Source organism: Microtus ochrogaster, chromosome 18 (genome assembly GCF_000317375.1).
Source record: "Microtus ochrogaster isolate Prairie Vole_2 chromosome 18, MicOch1.0, whole genome shotgun sequence".
Lineage (NCBI taxonomy): Eukaryota > Metazoa > Chordata > Mammalia > Rodentia > Cricetidae > Microtus > Microtus ochrogaster.
The window spans coordinates 22,724,984-22,742,620 of NC_022020.1; the positions used below are offsets into that span (position 1 = coordinate 22,724,984).

A 17,637-nucleotide genomic window follows, 5' to 3' on the forward strand; every position below is an offset into this window, starting at 1 on the left:
AGGGCCATGTCACCTGTGGTAAGAGATTGTTCAACACTGTCCCACAGTGTGCATTCTGTTTCCTGGTTTGCTCTTTTCCTATTCCTTACCACTACCGGTTTTTCCCTATTCCTTCACAGTAGAGTGTGAATTCCACGAGTTTATATTCTGCATTGCTGTAACCCTAGAGCCAGGATCAGTTTCTATAAGTGACAGATACCCAAAGGATACTTTTTAAACACCCCAAGAAAATTATGATGGACAGGTAACTCAAGGTGAAGAGAGCTGATTGTTGTTTGAGACAAACTGAGAAGGAGTCCAGAATAAGTAGGTTTGGAATTAAAACGGGCGAGGAAGGCTGGAGGGGCACCTACAGAAGAAAAACTGGTTTTGTCTTCTCCATTGGGGAATTCATTTTCAAATTTTCTATCATCAGTACCTAGCCCAGGACCTGGCATTTGGTGAATGCTTGATAGGAACAGATGCTCACAGATAACCGTAGCGTGCGCACAAAAAGTCTACTAATTCGTGGTTTCAGCTTAGCTGGAAAAGGTGAGCAGGTTGGAGACTCAGGATTCCCGGTGCAGAGAACACAAGGGACTAACCAAACCGCAGAGACAGGGCACCGGCCGCTGCGGCTGCGCAGTCCAGTCCCTCGGCCCCGAACAGCGGGACGCCCGCCCGCCGCGCCCACCGCGCGTGCGCACTGCACGCTTCCCGCCTCCAGCAAGATGGCGAAGGCCCTGTCCTGAGTGGGCGGAGTGTGGCTGCCGGAAACCCGGCTGCCGCCTTGGGGGAGATTCGGGCTAAGGCCCGGGAGCAGCAGACGGAGGCTGGCGCGATGCTGTTCCCGGGAAGCGCGGTCGGCTGCCGCTGAGGAAGCTGGAGCGAGGAGTTGCCTTCCCAGCGCCCCCTATGTACGCCTCCTCGCGCTCGGGGCCGGTCGCCGCTTTGCCCGCCTCGGTACCGCCCGTGACTCTCGGGGCCCGGAGCTCCGGCGGCGGCCGGGACCGAGTCCCGCGGGAGGGGAGGCGCCCGGGCAGCGCCCGTGCTTGCGGCCGCAGTACGAGCGTCTGGCAGGTGAGTACGGCTGCGCACGCCGGCGACTCTCACCCCGGCGACGGCGCCGGAGCCCGGCGGCCCGGGGCCACCGCTCTCCTCCGGACTGCACGTTCCTGGCCTGCCCGTCTCCGGCCTTCTGCTGGCCGCGGGCTCGCAGGCTCCCCGGCTCCCCTTCCCACACCGTGGGCGGGGGTCACCGTGGATGGGAGGGTGACTCCTGCCGCCCTCGCACCTTTTCCTGGCTTTGTAGGCAGCCTCGCCCCTGCTTAGCAGTTCTCCTTTCGCTTTAGGTGCGTGGGTCGTCCTGCCCCTTTCATTTGAGCCCAGCCAGCTTTCTTCCCTTGAAAACTTTTGAGCTCCGGGAAGATTATCTGAGCCTAGTTTGTGGAGTTACCGAGGAAAGCGTTGCTTGTTGTGCAGAGGCCGGTGGGATCCGTCCCCCTTGAGAAGGGAACGAGTCCCGGTAGACTGGGATGGTTTAGGCGTCTGACTCCTGCCTAGTGGAGCCTGCGATGGCAAAATGATTGTTCGCTTCTAAATCATCAATCTCTTTCGGCATAGTCAGTCTTTGGTCTCCAGATGGACGCGAGTTTTGTGAAGCGTTCGGTTTTGTAGATCCATTGAAAGAATTGGGGAGTGTTCCGTTCCTTTAAAAAAAAAAAAAAAAGACCTTAGACTTGTAAGATAACACATAATGGCACAAGAAGGGAGAAGTGGTTTATACTTTCTTTTACACTTTCTTTAGTTATTAGCCCACAGTGCGCATTGAAGCTTTGGAATCCCCAGTGTGCAAACCCTTTGTTTTTGTTTTTTTAGAAAGGGCTGCTCACGTTTCTTGTATTCTCAGTTGTGACTAATGTTTTACAATACATATAGCACCTGATAGTAGCTGTAACGGGGGTTTGTGCCAATCTCGGCTACCCCTCAAGGGTAATCGCGATTACTGTACGCAAAATTGTCCCGATTAATTTAGGGACCTTGCCAAAGCTTGCAAGTGCAAACTGCCCCATCACAGTGGCGGTGGAGGAAGTTGTCGGGGTTTTTTGTCTCCTCTGTCCCGTTCCTTGGATATGTCAAGAGCTGCAAAGTGGGATTAAAAATACTTAGACTTTGCCCTTCGAGGCAGCAATACAGCGGAGCTTTGAATGCTAGTTCAGAAAACTGAGGCGTTAGCTCAGTGCTAGAATGCTTGACTCCATGTTCATTCTCCAGGACTGTAAAAAAAAAATGTAAAATTTCACTATAGGATTGCCCACTTTAAAAGAAGAAATCTTTTTGAGTCTTCCTTCGTTTGTGAGTGGTAGCCCTCACTCTTCCCCGCTAAAGACTGCGTGTTCTTAGGTCTTGGCTGTCACTCCTACGCTTTCATTTCCATTTGAAGGAATAAGAAGGAAGCTGGGGCTTCTAAACTCCAGTGGCTGAGAAAAATCTCAGCTGTCTGAGGCATACTTCCTCGATTTCCCAGGTTCCCCCCCCCCCATATTATCTCCCTATTTAATGCACATATTTCAGAGACAGAAATGTCTGTCTTTGCAAGAACAACCATCTCTCTTTATTTAGAACTGTCCATTATTACTGTCTGGAGGCCTTCTTCAGTCGCTCCCTCTCTCTCCTATATACGTTTGTGTTTTCCGCTGAACTGCCAGGTACCACTCCAGGAGACCATTCTGAATTACAAATTTTCCTTCAGAATTCTTTCATCCAAGGACTCTGATGTAGTCAGATAAATCCTTCAGTCTTGGTTTTGACTGGTGTTAAAACTGCTTAGCAGTGGGTGTGATCATATTACTACTTAGACTATTCTGTATCTATAAAGTAGGATGAAATACTTACCGTGCATGGTGGATACAGAGGGAGTTACTATGTGTTAAGTGTCCATCTGAGTGTTTGGCACATCCTCATCTTTCATTTCACTATGAAGTTACCATGAAAGTCACAGTGCTGTAAGGCCATCAAGATGGGTCGGCAGGTAAAGGCGCTTGCTGTGGAACCTAACAACTGGGTTAGACCCCCAGGACCCACATGGTTGAAGGAGATAACCAACTCTTGCACGTTGTCTTCTGACCTACATCACACATAGACACACAATAAATAAATGTAGTTTTTAAAAATCCTTTTTAAAAAAATCACCAGGTAATACTAAGCACCAAATCTATTGTTTCATCTTCAGTTTGCGTAGGCAATTTGTAAATTATATAGTTCTCTGTAGTAATGAACGACCTGTTCTTGGCATTCTGCACTGTTCTTCCTGGTTTCTTTGAATGTCCTGCCCTCGCTCGGCTTCATTTTTCTCTTACTCCTGCTATCAGCTAGGCTGCAAATAGGATTCTCAGAGGTAATGCATTTGCCTCTTGTAATTGGCAGATACGTCCTTAGAAATGGCATGAAGTGTGGTTTGCTTAGTGATCATATAGTCAGTGCTGAAACTCCATCTTTCCTCTCTTTTCTCAACATTGTCCTCCTGTTTGAGTTCTTTGCACAGACTTGCTCCTCGCCTAATAAGAAGATGACTAGATACAATGTTCGTGTATGATCTTCATTTACTATCAGAGGAGGTAGAAGGCTTCTAGCCTTTCCCCAGAGTTCCCAGCTCTCCTGTGGGTGAACAAAACAGAAGGTCATGCTGCTAGGTCTGGAGCAGTATCTTTTTCTCTGGGGGTGGTAGTTAGGTAGGAGTGAATCCTGTCTAAAAATAAGGACTGGAGCTCAACATGAGTAGGGTGTGTGAAATGGATCCTAAAAGGGTTGCTAATATCCTCAAGGCGTTGTATGTTCTTTGGTGTGTTTTCTTGATGGTCATGTACATTTTTCTTTTGATATAAATGATTTTGTGTGGCTATTTCTAATTTCTGGAGCTCCTCTTCCCACTTCCACTGTTCGCTGTGAATCCATCCCTAACTCAGATGTGCTGCCACAATCCACATGACAACAAACCAAATCAGTTTAGTCTGCTTCCACCTACACCTTGTGCTGTGCTCCAGTGTGCTTGCATGTTTGTATTTTCTTCCTTCTAGTTTCTCCCGTGTAGCACACTTCTCTCAGTCACCCAATATTGAGCCTTACAGTCATATTGGTTCTTTCTCCACTGCCTATGAGTTGTCAGATCTTAAACATATGTTAGTTAGGCTCCAAATTACAGAATACTTACTTGGTGTCTCACATAAAACAGATGATCAGAATTAGAGGATTTCATGGCTAGTCAGTTGTGCTGCACAGTGAGGTTTCGGGGATCATCTCTGTAATTGACAAGTCCTAGTGTGCTGCCTCAGTTGGGTTTTCTGTTGCTGTGAAGAGACACCACAACAGCAGCTCTTATAAAGGAAACAGTTATAAGGGTGGCTTGCTTACAGTTCAGAGGTCCTGTCTGTGGTGGGGAGCATGGCCATATGCAGACTTGGTGCTGGAGGAGTAGCTGAGAGTCCTACATGTTGCAGGCAACAGGGAATGGTCTGAGTGTCCCACTGAACAAAGCTTGAACAAAAGAGATGTCAAAGCCCACCCCACAGTGACAATCTTCTCCAGCAAGGCAACGCCTCCTAATAGCGCCATTCCCTTTGGGGGCCATTTTCTTCCAAACCACTACATGTACTAACTTTTGAACATACGCATATCGCATCATAATTGTTCATGACTCTTTTTTTCTCAAGTTCCATACCCATCAAAGATAAGTATGCTCCCTTATCTCTTAATTAGGCAAGTAACCTTCCACAAGAGGTCTGTATCAATCGGGTGTCTACCTTAATTGTAATACTACTTGGAAAGCCCAGTTATGGCATTTAAGTGTAAGAAGAGGCTGAAGAGAAAGTGGCATTTGGTGTCAGTGACATATTTCTGCAGTGTTCTTTGGAGAAGTAAGCTTTACAAAGAGAATTGCAAACTAACAGTAGGTAGCGTAAAGCGCTGTTTGCCAATGCATTGTCATAAACCATACATGGCTTTTTGCCAAACATTTTGATAACCATAAGTAACTATCTAAAGTGGTTTCTTATATAAAATTTGTAAGATTTGAGTGGTAGATTAGAATATTAGATTCTTTTAAAGTTGGTATGATATTAAATGCATTTAAGCATACCTGGTGGAGCCTTTGTCTGAACCAAATATAAGCAATTATGAAACAGTTTTGTGGTTCCTTTTCAGGGAAAGCATTTGGAAATTCAGGGAACATTTTTGGTTGTCACAGTAACTGTCAAGTCTCATTAGCAATTAGAGAGTAGAGGTCAGATACACTAAGTAGTCTGTGATGTTTGAAATGACCAGTCTCACAAAACAGTCATACCTTAAAGCGCCACTATATACACACTGAGATTAGCAAGTGTTTTGCCTTTTAGAAGAATTCACAATGATCTACTTATAGTCTTATATTGTAAATGACAGGACAACAAATTCAAACTGATTTTCAAAAAGCAATGATTAGATCTTGTGTTAAATGTTAGCTCAGGCATCAGTCAGTGGCTCCCATGAAAAGAAGGACTTGGCTCCATTGTTCTGATTTGCTCTGCTGTCTCGTTTCCCTTACTTCTGGTTTCATTCTTAGGCCTGCCTCAGGGTAGCAAATTACTGTAGCACTTTCAGACTTAATGTCCACATTTCACATACGAAATAAGATGAATCACTTTTTAAAAAAAATTATTTATTTATTTATTTGTTATGTATACAGTAGTCTATCTGTATGCCTGCAGGCCAGAAGAGGGCACCAGACCTTATTACAAATGGTTGTGAGCCACCATGTGGTTGCTGGGAATTGAACTCAGGACTTTGGCAGAGCAGGCAATGCTCTTAACCACTGAGCCATCTCTCCAGCCCCATGAATCACTTTTATATTCGATGTTGTATTTGTTTTGAGTATCACTGCTCCCGGCCTTCCCTGAGCACCTGTTCCCACAAAGTTTGTTAGTTTTTCTGTCTTGGTACAACTTGCAGACTGTGTCTTCATTATGTATCATACTCTGTTTTTCTCTCTCATGCTCTGTTCTCCCTTAGTTATCTTTATGTTCTTAAATTCTGTCTAGATTATTTAATGGTTTAGTGGTTCGACCGTATATAGAATAATTTTATACTTAGCACAAAGATAGGTTGTGGGGAAAGCAGAGAAACGGAAGGTCCCGCCTCTGTATTCCTTCAACAGCTTTTTTGAGCCCTAAAGTATGTGCATTGTACATGCCACCAAGCATGTGTATGACGTTCTTGTAATTCATTCTTTGGCATCCAAGAAAGATTTGATTTTGGACCTTCCATGGATGACCAAGACTCTTAAATAAGTATGATAGTATTTGCATATAATCTGTACATCCTCCCAAATACTTTAAATCATCTTTAGATTGCTAATAATGCAAATTTAACATCCCTTGATACAAACAACTGAAATCTGAAAAGCTCTAAAATATTAATTTTTTTGAGCATCAACATGACAGGTAGAAAATTCCACTTACAACCTCATCTGACAAGTCACAGTCAAAATGTGGGCACATTAAAAATATATATACTATCTCAAGTTAAATGAATAAGGTGTCTGTATGCAACATAAATGAATTTTATGTTTAGACTTAACATTCCTAGGATAGCTCATGCATATGCAAATATCCAAAAATCTGAATATTTTTTTAATCTAAAATATTTTGGATGAGAGACACTTATGTGTACCTAGTGAGTGTTAATGGTATTTAAATTGTGTTGTTTAGATAACACTGACAAGAAAGGCCATGTATGCAGTACAAATAGAAGGTTTCTTTTCAGTTGTTTCTAATCTACTGTCAGTTAAATTCAAAGATGCAGAACTTGTAAAATGTACAGTTCACTGTGTTTTCTTAGTCAGCAAATCTAAACACAAATACCACTCATGTAATAAGTGTTTTAGGTAAAGTTCTTGTCTAGATATGCAGGGCTCTGGGTTTGATTTCCAGCACCCCAGAAAACAAAGCAAACAAAACCCAACTATTTTTGAGGCCCTGCTGTGTAAGCGGGGTGGTAAGAACGAGAATCAAGTAGCCTGTGCTCTTTCTGACTTACATTTTAGAAGAGAATAGAGACAACAAAGAGTGTGCATCTGTGTGCAGGTCATGTTTAGGCTTTGAAGTAAATAAAATAATAAATAGGTAATAAAGCTCGTTGCTCTAGATAGGTTGGGAAAGGACTTGAGTTAACGAAGTATTGGTAAAAGTCACGAAAGGATCTACTGAAGTGAGATGGTCTGTGTTGTCCCTGTCAGGATTTCAAGTCACTGTTACACTAACTTTGTAACATAAATAGACCCTCATTTCTGCTCTGCACAGTTGGAATTATTTCTTCCTTGAATGTTTGTTTTAATCCAGCAGAGAAAGCATCAGGGCTGTGGGGGTGTTTTTCTTTGTGGAAAGGTTTTTACTAAAGGTGTTACTAACTAAATTTCTCTTTTCTCTCTTTTCTCGTCCCCTCTTTCCTCTCCTTACTGGGGATCGAACCCAGTGCTTTATACAGACTAGGTAAGCTCTACCACTGAGCTGCACCCCTGTCCTTGGTTCCTCATCTGTGTGCACAGGTGAATGTGGAGGTCAGAAGTTGGTCCCTGGCATCTGTCTGGGGTCTTCTACCTTGGATGAGACAGGATCTCACTGGGACCTGAGCTCCAGAGGGCTTCCTATTAGCCTAGGCTGGCACCCAGTGAGCCTCAGGGAACTCTATCACCATCGTCTTGCTGGACAAGTTCTTTACCAACTGAGCCATCTCAGTCACTGTTACTGTTTTCTTCCACCATGACTATTGTTTAGCGTAACGCATGTATTTACTGGTTTTAGGTTTCCTATAAACGTCTGTTTCGGATCCTTTTTATTTATCTTAAAGAATCTGAAACACATCCTTTAGAATGTCCTCCTGTCTGCCTGAAAAGGTTTTACTTTTCCGTTCTTGAAGGATGTTTTTGCTACAGAACGCTAGGTTAGCAGTTACTTGTTAGAATACGTTCTAGATTGATTGTTGCTTTATGTCTGCTCATTCTCTTTATTGCTATTATTATTTACATGTTTTCAAAGACAGGGTTTCTCTGTAGCTTTGGAGCCTGTCCTGGAACTCACTCTGTAGACCAGACTGACCTCGAACTCACAGAAATCTACCTGCCTCTGCCTCTGCCTTTGCCTTCCGAGTGCTCGAATTAAAGGTGTGTGCCACCACAGCTAGCTGACACCGTGACTCTAAAATTTTAAAATCATTTTGTCATATTCCTTTGAGGGAAGGAAAGCTTTTTAACATTGTCTCCTGCTCTATCATCAGTGATTCGGCTTTGGATCCATTCTTATCAGTGCCACACATTCGTCAGCCAGAGGCCTTCAAGTACCACCTTTACCTCAGTATTTGCTTTTGCCCTTAGCAGGGTTCTGCAGTAATATGTGCAGATCTTCCTGCCTCTCGTGTGCCCTGATCCCTCCTATGTTGTCTTAAGGCTTTATCCTTAAAGTTCCTATTTTATTCACCTATATCTACTATTTGGTTACTCATCAAGTAAGTGCTTAATTTAGGTTATTTTACAGCCTCAATATTTTTTTCAAATCTCTAATTTTTTATCCTTTGCAGTTACACACACGTAAGTTTAACTGCTAACTTCTTAAGTAAAATAATTAGGAAATCATAATCTAACTCCAATATTTGTAAATTTCTGTGAATCTGTTGGAGAAATAATTTGTTGTATAAGATAATGCTAACATTTTTATGAAGGTTTTTATTTGGTGTCATTAAGAGTCTGGGACTTATAAAATCACCTTCATCAATTTCACATTGTTAACTTTATGTGTGGTGCCAGAGTTCATGATTTCTGTTATGATTTGAATGAGGGGAGTGTCCTACAAAGGTCCATGTGGCAAAGGTGTGGTCCCAAGGTCGTACTGTTAGGAGGTCAGCTGTGAGATGTTGGTGTTGATGCCACTTTGCTTTTTGGGTCATAAGATGAGCTGTTTCCTTTACTGTACTATCTGTGTCGCTCTCTAGAGTCATAAAGTGGTGGGTCCACTAGGTTATCTTGTATCTGTTTGTGTTAATTACTCAGGTATTTGTTGGAATGAAAAACACAATATGGTCTCTTGTCTTATTCTTCAAATGAAGGGCCCATGAAAACCTCAGCCGAAGGCAAAGAGGTTTTTACTTTAGTTGGCACTTCATCTGGGACTCTGTTTGGCTCCCCATCTTTGAAGTGCAGGCAGCATTAAATGTTTATTCTCGGCACTCAGGAGGCAGAAGCAGGCAGATCTCTGTTGAGTTCGAGGCCAGCCTTGTATACAAGACAGGCTCCAAAGCTACTGAGAAACCCTGTTTTGAATCCCCCCCAAAAATGATTATTTAATATCTCACTTTTAAAATTATTTTCAGAGATAGTTGGTCTGAAATGCCTGATACACCATTTCTACAAGTAGAAGTCCAGATATTTGATAACTTGTCCAAAGAAGACTAAACATTCCTGTGTTAGTGTGTTACTCATTTGTGTTAATCTCTTTGTAGCATAAATGAGAGACCCGAGAAACGTAAAAATTAACATGTAATTGTTTTGTAATACCACTTTTTTTTTTTTTTTTTTAAGACAGTGTCTGCATAGCCCTGGCTGCCTGTAGCTCATAGAGACCCACCTGCCTCTGGAATTAGAAGCCTGAGCCACCTCCTCCCTGCTCTAAAGTGTATTATTTGCCAGGCTAGTTCCTGTTACCTGTGGGAAGGAAGGCGGGATATCACATCTGATTGTGTGTCGCTGGAACAGGCGTTGTCCTTTTGACCTGGCAGGACGTAATCTTACATTGTAAAGTAGGATTCTACAAGTTTGCAAAGGACATGAATTGATTTGACAAGGTCTACAAACAAATTGTCCTTTAATGGTTGTTCTAGAAGTTGAGTTTATTTTCAGTAATTAATGTGAGAATTCTTAAGCCACGTAGATGTTGTGATTTTATTTTTAAATTACATGTATTTATCTCAGAGTGTGAGTATACGTCTTGGTCATAGCATGCACGTAGTGATACTTTGTGTTAACAAATAAAGCTTGCCTGAAGATCAGAGAAGCAGAGTTACCAGCCACTAGAGAGTTCTTTTATCAGTACCAATGTTCAGACTGAAGGTGCAATCCTGTCCTCAGACTGCATCTGTCTCCACCGAACCTCAGACTGCACTGAGCTCCCAACTCCTCCCACCTTGTATTCCTCTCTCTGCCCAGCCATGGCACTCCTGTCTCCACCTCCCTAGTGCAGGGATCGAAGGGTTGGGATCACCTTTGTGTGAGCTCTGTTTCTCTTTTAGAGGGATTCAATCTTGTGTAGCCCAGGGTGGCCTTGAACTAACAAAGGTTCTCTCCCTAGTCCTGGAACTAAAGGTGTGTGCCACCACTCCCTGGCCTCTGGTGGCTTAGCTCTGCACTCTGACGTCAGGCAAGCTTTATTTGTTAAAACACAAACAGAATATCACTGCACAAGCATATGGAGGTCCAAGAATTGCTTGGGGGCATCAGTCCTCTCCTCCCACTATGCGTGTCCCTGGGATCAAACTCAGGTTGTAAGACTTGGATGTAAGCCCCTTTACCCACGGAGGCATCTTGGCATCCCTGGGGGTTGTGAATTTGTTTTTCAGGGATAAAATAAGAGTTTTAAATCTTAACACATCTATAAAAATGCATAATTTGTATTTGGATTTATTTAATTAAAAATGGAAGTCAAACTTTCAGTTTAGAAATTCTATGCTTGCTGGGCAGTGGTGGCACATGGCTTTAATCCCAGCATTCAGGAGGGATTGGCAGGTGGATCTCTGTGAGTTTGAAGCCAGCCTGATCTTCAGAGCTAGTTCCAGGACAACTGGGGCTGTTACACAGAGAAACCCTGTCTCGAAAAACCAACCAAAAAGAAATTGTCAACTTCAAATTGGTTGGCAGTCTTCCTTGTTTAAAAAGTTATGCTGGGAATTTAGAATTATATTCATGTTTTATAGTTATTTGACTTGATATTCTTCATAGCCTTTAGCATGAGATGCCATCCATTTCTGCCATTAAATTGATGCATCAAAAAAAAATACAGAAACAGCCCTCTTGGAAGGAAGCTTAGAATTTCTGAATTTTGCCTTATTCTTTTTCTTTTCTTTCTTTCTTTTTTTTTCGAGACGGGGTTTCTCTGTAGCTTTGGAGCCTGTCCTGGAACTAGCTCTTGTAGACCAGGCTGGCCTCGAACTCACAAAGATCTGCCTGTCCCTGCCTCCCGAGTGCTGGGTGGTGCGCCACCACCGCCTGGCGCTTATTCTTTTTCTTAACTGCCAAATGGGTATACTAACTTGAAGATCCGTGTTGATTATGGTGCCTTTGCTTCCTGTTTGTTTCAGATTTGTTCACTTGCATTCAGAACACTGGGTGATAACTTGGAATTGCTCTGTGCTCGGCCATCTTACCCACCTATTTACACTGTGTGAAGTCAATGCCTTTGTCATTGTTCCTGAAGTGCCTTTCTGCCCTATCCCACTTGCTAGGCACAGCAAGATGATGATTCTCAGTGTCTTTTAAGATCCGTTCAATGGGTAACGCACCTTGGTTACTTACATCTTAGTTGCCAGTGCAGTTAATTTTAGACCTCATAAATTAGTGAGTGTGTTTAATTTCTTAAAGTTTGCTACCTGCCTGAATTCAGGTATGAGTCAGTCTCACCCTTCAGTCTTGGCAGCTGTTACTTTCCAGGCTGTTCTTTGGCCTGGCCTGCCACACAGGTTGAGTATTCCTTATCCAGAATGCTTAAGACTAGACGTATTTTGGATTTTTGTCTTTCTTGGACTTTGCAGTATTTGTATGTGCATAATTTGAGGATGGGACTCAAGTCCAAACATGAATCAGTTTATATTTCTCATATACCTCAAGGTGTGTGTATGTACATACACATATATTCTTCTGGCTGTGCTGGGACCAGACCCCGGGCCTAATGCTGTGTTAAGCACACACTGAGCTGTGTGTTTTTGTACATTAGTACATCAGTTTGTATTCTGACTGTGACCTGTTACATGAGACCAAGTATTAATTTCCCAAGTCATGTTGGCACTTAAAAAAAAAGTACTGGATTTATGGAAAGTTGGATTTGTGGTTTTCAGATTGTTCAACTTGTATATTTTCTAAAGATTTTTACTTAAACAGTAAAGCAGCAGTTATGTTAGATTAAGTACCTCAGAAAAGGAACAGATGATACTATTACTCTATCATAGCATTTAATGTATTTAATTAGGGATCCTGTTATCTTATTTTCAAAATCTTGTCATGCTTGACTGACAAGGATAATGCTCACTTTTCCTGTTACATTCTTTTGTAAACACTGGAGTGTGGTTTTAGTACCTTATTTAATTAACCAGTGACAGTCTACCCACTTCATTCTTTTAAATTCTCTGTCTTTGCTATAGTTTAAGTTCAGAAAAAAATCTGATGTATTTTATAATATTCTGGTTGTCTTTCAATAGTTTCTTATTTCAAACACATTTCTCCTGTGTTTTCTCTAACATTAATGTACATATTGACAGCAATTAAGAATATATTATCTAGCTGGGCGGTAGTGGCACATGCCTTTATTTCCAGCACCCTGGAGTCAGGGATAGGCCAGTTCAAGGACAGTCAGGTTTGCAGAGGGAGTTCTGGGACAGTCTCCAAAACTACATAGAGAAACACTGTCTTGAAACCAACAAATATATATATATATATATATGTATATATATATATAATATCCATTTAAATATATATATTTAAATGGATATATAATATTAAATGGATATATATATATCCATTGAAGCAAATTTAAGGATTGGAAAGTGTTACAGTGGACAAAACTCTTAAAATTGTTATTATTTAAATACTTCATTCATTTAATTTTTTGGGTATGTGTCTGAGGTGTATGTAAGTTTTCAGGAGCCTGAGGTGGTCAGAAGAAGGATCAGAGCCCCTGATTTAAGATAGAATTAGATAGATCTTTGACAGAAAGTTATATGTAGTCAATAACTTGTTCACTAAATATTGTAAGTATGTTGAGGACTGAACTGATAGAATGGCTTTCCACCTTCTGTAACAGGTGTTCAGCATCACTTTGTTTGTTTGTTTGTTTGTTTTTTTTCAGACAGGGTTTTTCTGTGTTACAGCTCTGGCTGTCCTAGAACTCTCTTGTAAACCAGACTGGCCTCAAACTCACCAGAGGCCTCAAACCTGCCTCTGTCTCCCTAGTGCTGGGATTTTACTGAGTTGCAAATTAAAATGTTTTATTTGTCTTATACTGGCTGTCAAAGGCCCTATGATGATTGTAGCAGAGGCTTCCAGTTTATTACTTTGAGTATTTTATGCAATTTAATTCTTACCTAGTAGATGTATACTCACTGTTTGTCATTTTTATTGAAATTAAGCACCCACCATTGGTATAAGAATATTTTGATGATAAATAAATATATTCTTTATTTATATGAGAATTAATTGCTATTGGTTCTTAGAGAATGGAAACCTGAACTCAAATTTGGCGGCTGTCTTAGTCAGTATTCTATTGCTGTGAAGAGACACCATGGCCACAGCAACTCTTATAAAAGAAAGCATTTAACTGGGGCAGTTTTCAGAGGGTGATGCGGGGAACTTGGCAGCAAAAAGCATGGTGCTGAAGAGGTAGCTAAGAGTTCTGGATCTGGATCTGCAGGCAGCAGGAAGAGAGAGACACTGGACCTGACTCAGGCTTTTGAAACCTCAAAGCTCACCCCCAGTGATACATTTCCTCCAACAATGTCACACCTCCTAATCCTTCTCAAGTAGTGCCACTTTCAAAGCATTCAAATACATGAGCCTATGGGACATTCTTATTCAAACACCACAGCAGTTTTAATTAGGTTAGGACAAAGCATTGACTTCTGCCTGATTGATTTACTTGCAAGTCTACAAGATAAAGGCATACCATATTTTATGCTTCTTAAATGTATTTCCTGATGTAATATATGGAACCCCTCTTTCAGGTAACTTTTCTATAAAAAGAGTTAGACACAGACATTTAAAACTCAGATCACACTTAGATTAGCCAATATAGATCATTTCTTGGATATAGATTGGATATAGTTTATTATATATAAACATTACCTTGGATGTTTCCAGAATTGTGACACTTGCTTATTGACCTTAAACCTTATAATAGGTTTAAACACACCAACCCACCAAGATACACAATGATGGAAACTTGTCTAGCAGGTACAAGGCCCTGTGTTCAAACCCTAGCACTAGAAAGGAGAGAGAGGAGGGGTAATGAAAATGATTTCAGACTAAAAGCTAACTAAAGTAACTTGAAGCTCCTCCCACTGAGTATGTACACATGTTCCTATGTGGTGGTGCACATATGTGCGTGTGGAGATGATGATAGCCTCAATTGCCATTTCTCAGATGCCATCAGTGACTTGAAGCTTGCCAAATAGGCTAGCTTGGCAGGACAGTGGGTTTCAGGGACCCACTTGACCTGTCTCTCCACCAGCTGGGATTACAAGCACATCACCATACCCAGCTTTTTAGATGTGGATTCTGGGGTAAGATAAGCACTCTACCAGTTATGCTATCTCCCCCAGTTAGCTTTATTCCCATTCTAAACATAAAAGAATTCATCTTTGTCAAGAGACAGACTTCAGGTTTTTTTTTGTATTTGAATAGATATTGCATGCATGCAGTACACATTTGAAAACTGCAAGTATGTGTCTATAAAATAAAAGTAAATCTCCTATACTTGCTTCCTAACTATCCACAGAAGCAGAGGAAATCAGTTCTGTCTACCTTTTTAAGTTATCCCACAGACTATGAGTATTCTTTTGGAAGGCAGAAATTATATTATTAGAGCATTAGCATTCAGGAATTGATGTACTTAAGATTTTCATTGATAACTTCTTTGCACTACAACAAACACTATGAAACAGATGATTGAAGACAGTCTCTGCTCACATAGATTTCTCTTGGGAATCTGACTGGCTTGGAGTTTAAAAGTGGCCCCATAGTTAGTGGTAACAGAAAGATCTGGCTGGGGCAGCTCTGTTGCTAGCTATATAGGCAGCCATTATAAGGAATTTGCATTGGGAATTAATTACCAGCATAATTGCTAATTGCTTACCTACATAAGCGGTTTTTGTCAATGTGGCTGGAGGTAGGAAATTCACTTCCGAGTTCACTTGCTCACTTGGCAGGTTGGTGTTGGTCTGGGCCCTTAATGTTGGCTTCTCTGCAGGGTTACTGAAGTATCCTCAGGACACTATGACTGGTTCCAGAGTAAGCAGTCAAGAGAGACCAGAGCAGGAGCTATTATGTATAGATATCATATATTATAGATATTTACTGTCTATTGATTGAGATACCAGTCTCTTCTAGAAAAATCCCATCGTTACACTCAAAAATTAATACCAGATATTTGGGTATCCTCTAGCTCAGTCAAGTTGACACATAAGATAGCCATCATAAAGATGTGAATTTTAACTATATTCTCTATAAATTTAAAATGCTGTGATAATTATGCTGCCAGATTAGTGTGGAAGAATAAGGCTGGCACACTATAAAATGGAATTGGGAGAAAATTATTATTATCAAAAGAAGCTTTTGATGGGCTGGGGGGGGTGAGTGTCAGTATAGTACTAACCACACAAACATCAGGATCTGAGCTGAGATTCCCCGGCAGCAGTGTAGAAAGCCAGACATGGCAGTGTGCACCTGTAATCCTCATGCTGGTGAGGAGACGCAGAGCATCCTTGGTGAGCTCCAGGTTCAGAGAGACCCTATCTCAAAAAATAAGGTTGAAGAAGGTATTGAACATTAACTGTGGCCTTCAAACACATGTGCACACACATGCACACCCAAAGTAATTTTTAGAGAAGAACTTGAAATATCCAGTTGTAAGAGGGTGTGATGACAGGAAAGACTGAATCACGTGTTTATTTCGTTCATATTTCATGCAGCTGAGTGAAATATCATGTTGAGTATTCAGGGGATAAGGTTAAGATAGAAACGCCAATTTGAGATTTAGTGTAACATAGTTTGGTATTCTTTGAAAGAAGTTTGAGATCAAGGAGGGATTTGTAAAGATTAGTAATTCTAGGGTGTGTGTGAGAATGAGCCAATAGGAAAGGAGAGGCTGATTTGGGAGAAAAGACTAGCCAGATGAAGAGTAGTTGAAGTTTTTCTCAGGTGTGGACCATTTATGGGGCAAGGGAACTTAAGAGGGAGGGCAGCCCACACTCACGGCCATGGAACAGAACTCATGCCTGGAATCGCAGCACTTGATAGGCTGAGGCGGAGGGGGAGGAAATTTTGATGAGAAAAGAACTGGAACAAATGGGAAAAAAAAAGAAGTAGGCAGGAGTAGGCAGCTAGGTCTGTGGTGATGGTGAGGTTCCAGTCCCCACCCACTATTGCCAGCTGCATACTGTCTGGGGAGTGCTGGAGTGTGCATGAGTTGGAATGTTGACTTCTAGTTGTTGGCAGTAAGAATTCACCAAGTCAGGGCAGAGTGGGAAAGAGGCTGGCTATTTATATGCTAGTGGCCCTTTTTGTTTGCTTGTTCCTAACATATACTTGGTTGGTCAGTGTTTAACTCTAGTCAGGGACAGGCTTTGTAGGGTCACAGCTCTGTGTTGGAAATTCATGTCACCATTTCTGTAATGCCCACCAGACCTATCTTGTTCCCCCACAGTGAGGACTGGTACTTTCAGTGGTCCAACTGCCTAGTTGCTTCTTGCTCATTCTCTTGTAAGCAGCCCAGTAAACTCACTGTTACAACCTAGCTGAGCTTGGCTGGAATCTTTGGTCTGAATCTGGATAAAAGAGTCATTTATGTCTCTTCAGGAAAAGATATGCTTTAGATATCATTACAAATGTGTGTAATGTCTGGCAGATTATGTAAGTAGTTTTTCTCCAATAACTTTTTATTGTTAAATAATTATATTAATTCTTGAGAATTTCATACAATATATTTTGGACATGTTTGTTCCCCTCAACCTTTCCATCCCTTCTCACCCACCTGTGTTATTGCTTCTTTTCTTCTTCCTCTGTAGTGAGATTTCATTTATATTTTAATAAATAAAGCTTACCTGAAGATCAGAGAGTAAAACAACCCTACTGGTCAACCTTACAGACCAGGTAATGGTGCACACCTTTAATCCCAGCTCTAGAGAGGACTATAAGACAGGAAGAAACAGCTCTTAGACACAGTCTCATTCTGAGATTCTGGAAGGCAGGATCACCATTTCAGACTGAAGTAGAGGTAAAGAGCCTGTGGCTGGCTGGGTTTTTTCTTTTCTTTCCTTTTCTTTTTTTTCAAGACAGGGTTTCTCTGTGTATCTCTGACTGTCCTGGAACTCACTCTGTAGACCAGGCTGGCCTCAAACTCAGAGAGATCCGCCTGCCTCTGCCTTCCTGAGTGCTGGGATTAAAGGTGTGCACCACCATAACTCAGCTGCTGTTTTGCTTTTCTGACCTGCAGTCCGAACCCCGGTATTTGTCTCTTGGTTTTTATTAATAATGCCACATTTTTCCATCAAGGACAGCTTGTGTTACGCTGCTAATATTAGGATTGGGGCATGCTCTGGTGTGTGATCAGCCCAATAGGTCACATTATTAAAAAACAAATAACTGACTCTCTCTCTCTC

The 17,637-nt window shown here is 41.7% G+C and overlaps 1 protein-coding gene across 5 annotated transcripts in view; it reads left to right on the top strand.

Annotated features, from left to right (window-relative positions):
- The first annotated feature begins 709 nt into the window (after window positions 1–709).
- The window catches only part of Apc (APC, WNT signaling pathway regulator), a 93,052-nt gene continuing 76,124 nt past the window's right edge, over window positions 710–17,637 (top strand). For 2 of the 5 annotated variants that reach the window (XM_026783414.1, XM_026783419.1), the window contains exon 1: window positions 710–1,059. In XM_026783414.1, the coding sequence (XP_026639215.1) occupies window positions 895–1,059 (165 nt within the window). In that variant the 5' untranslated portion in view covers window positions 710–894. The remainder of the gene's footprint in view (window positions 1,060–17,637) is intronic. The other 3 variants (XM_026783415.1, XM_005355897.3, XM_013349486.2) reach the window with 2 other exon arrangements.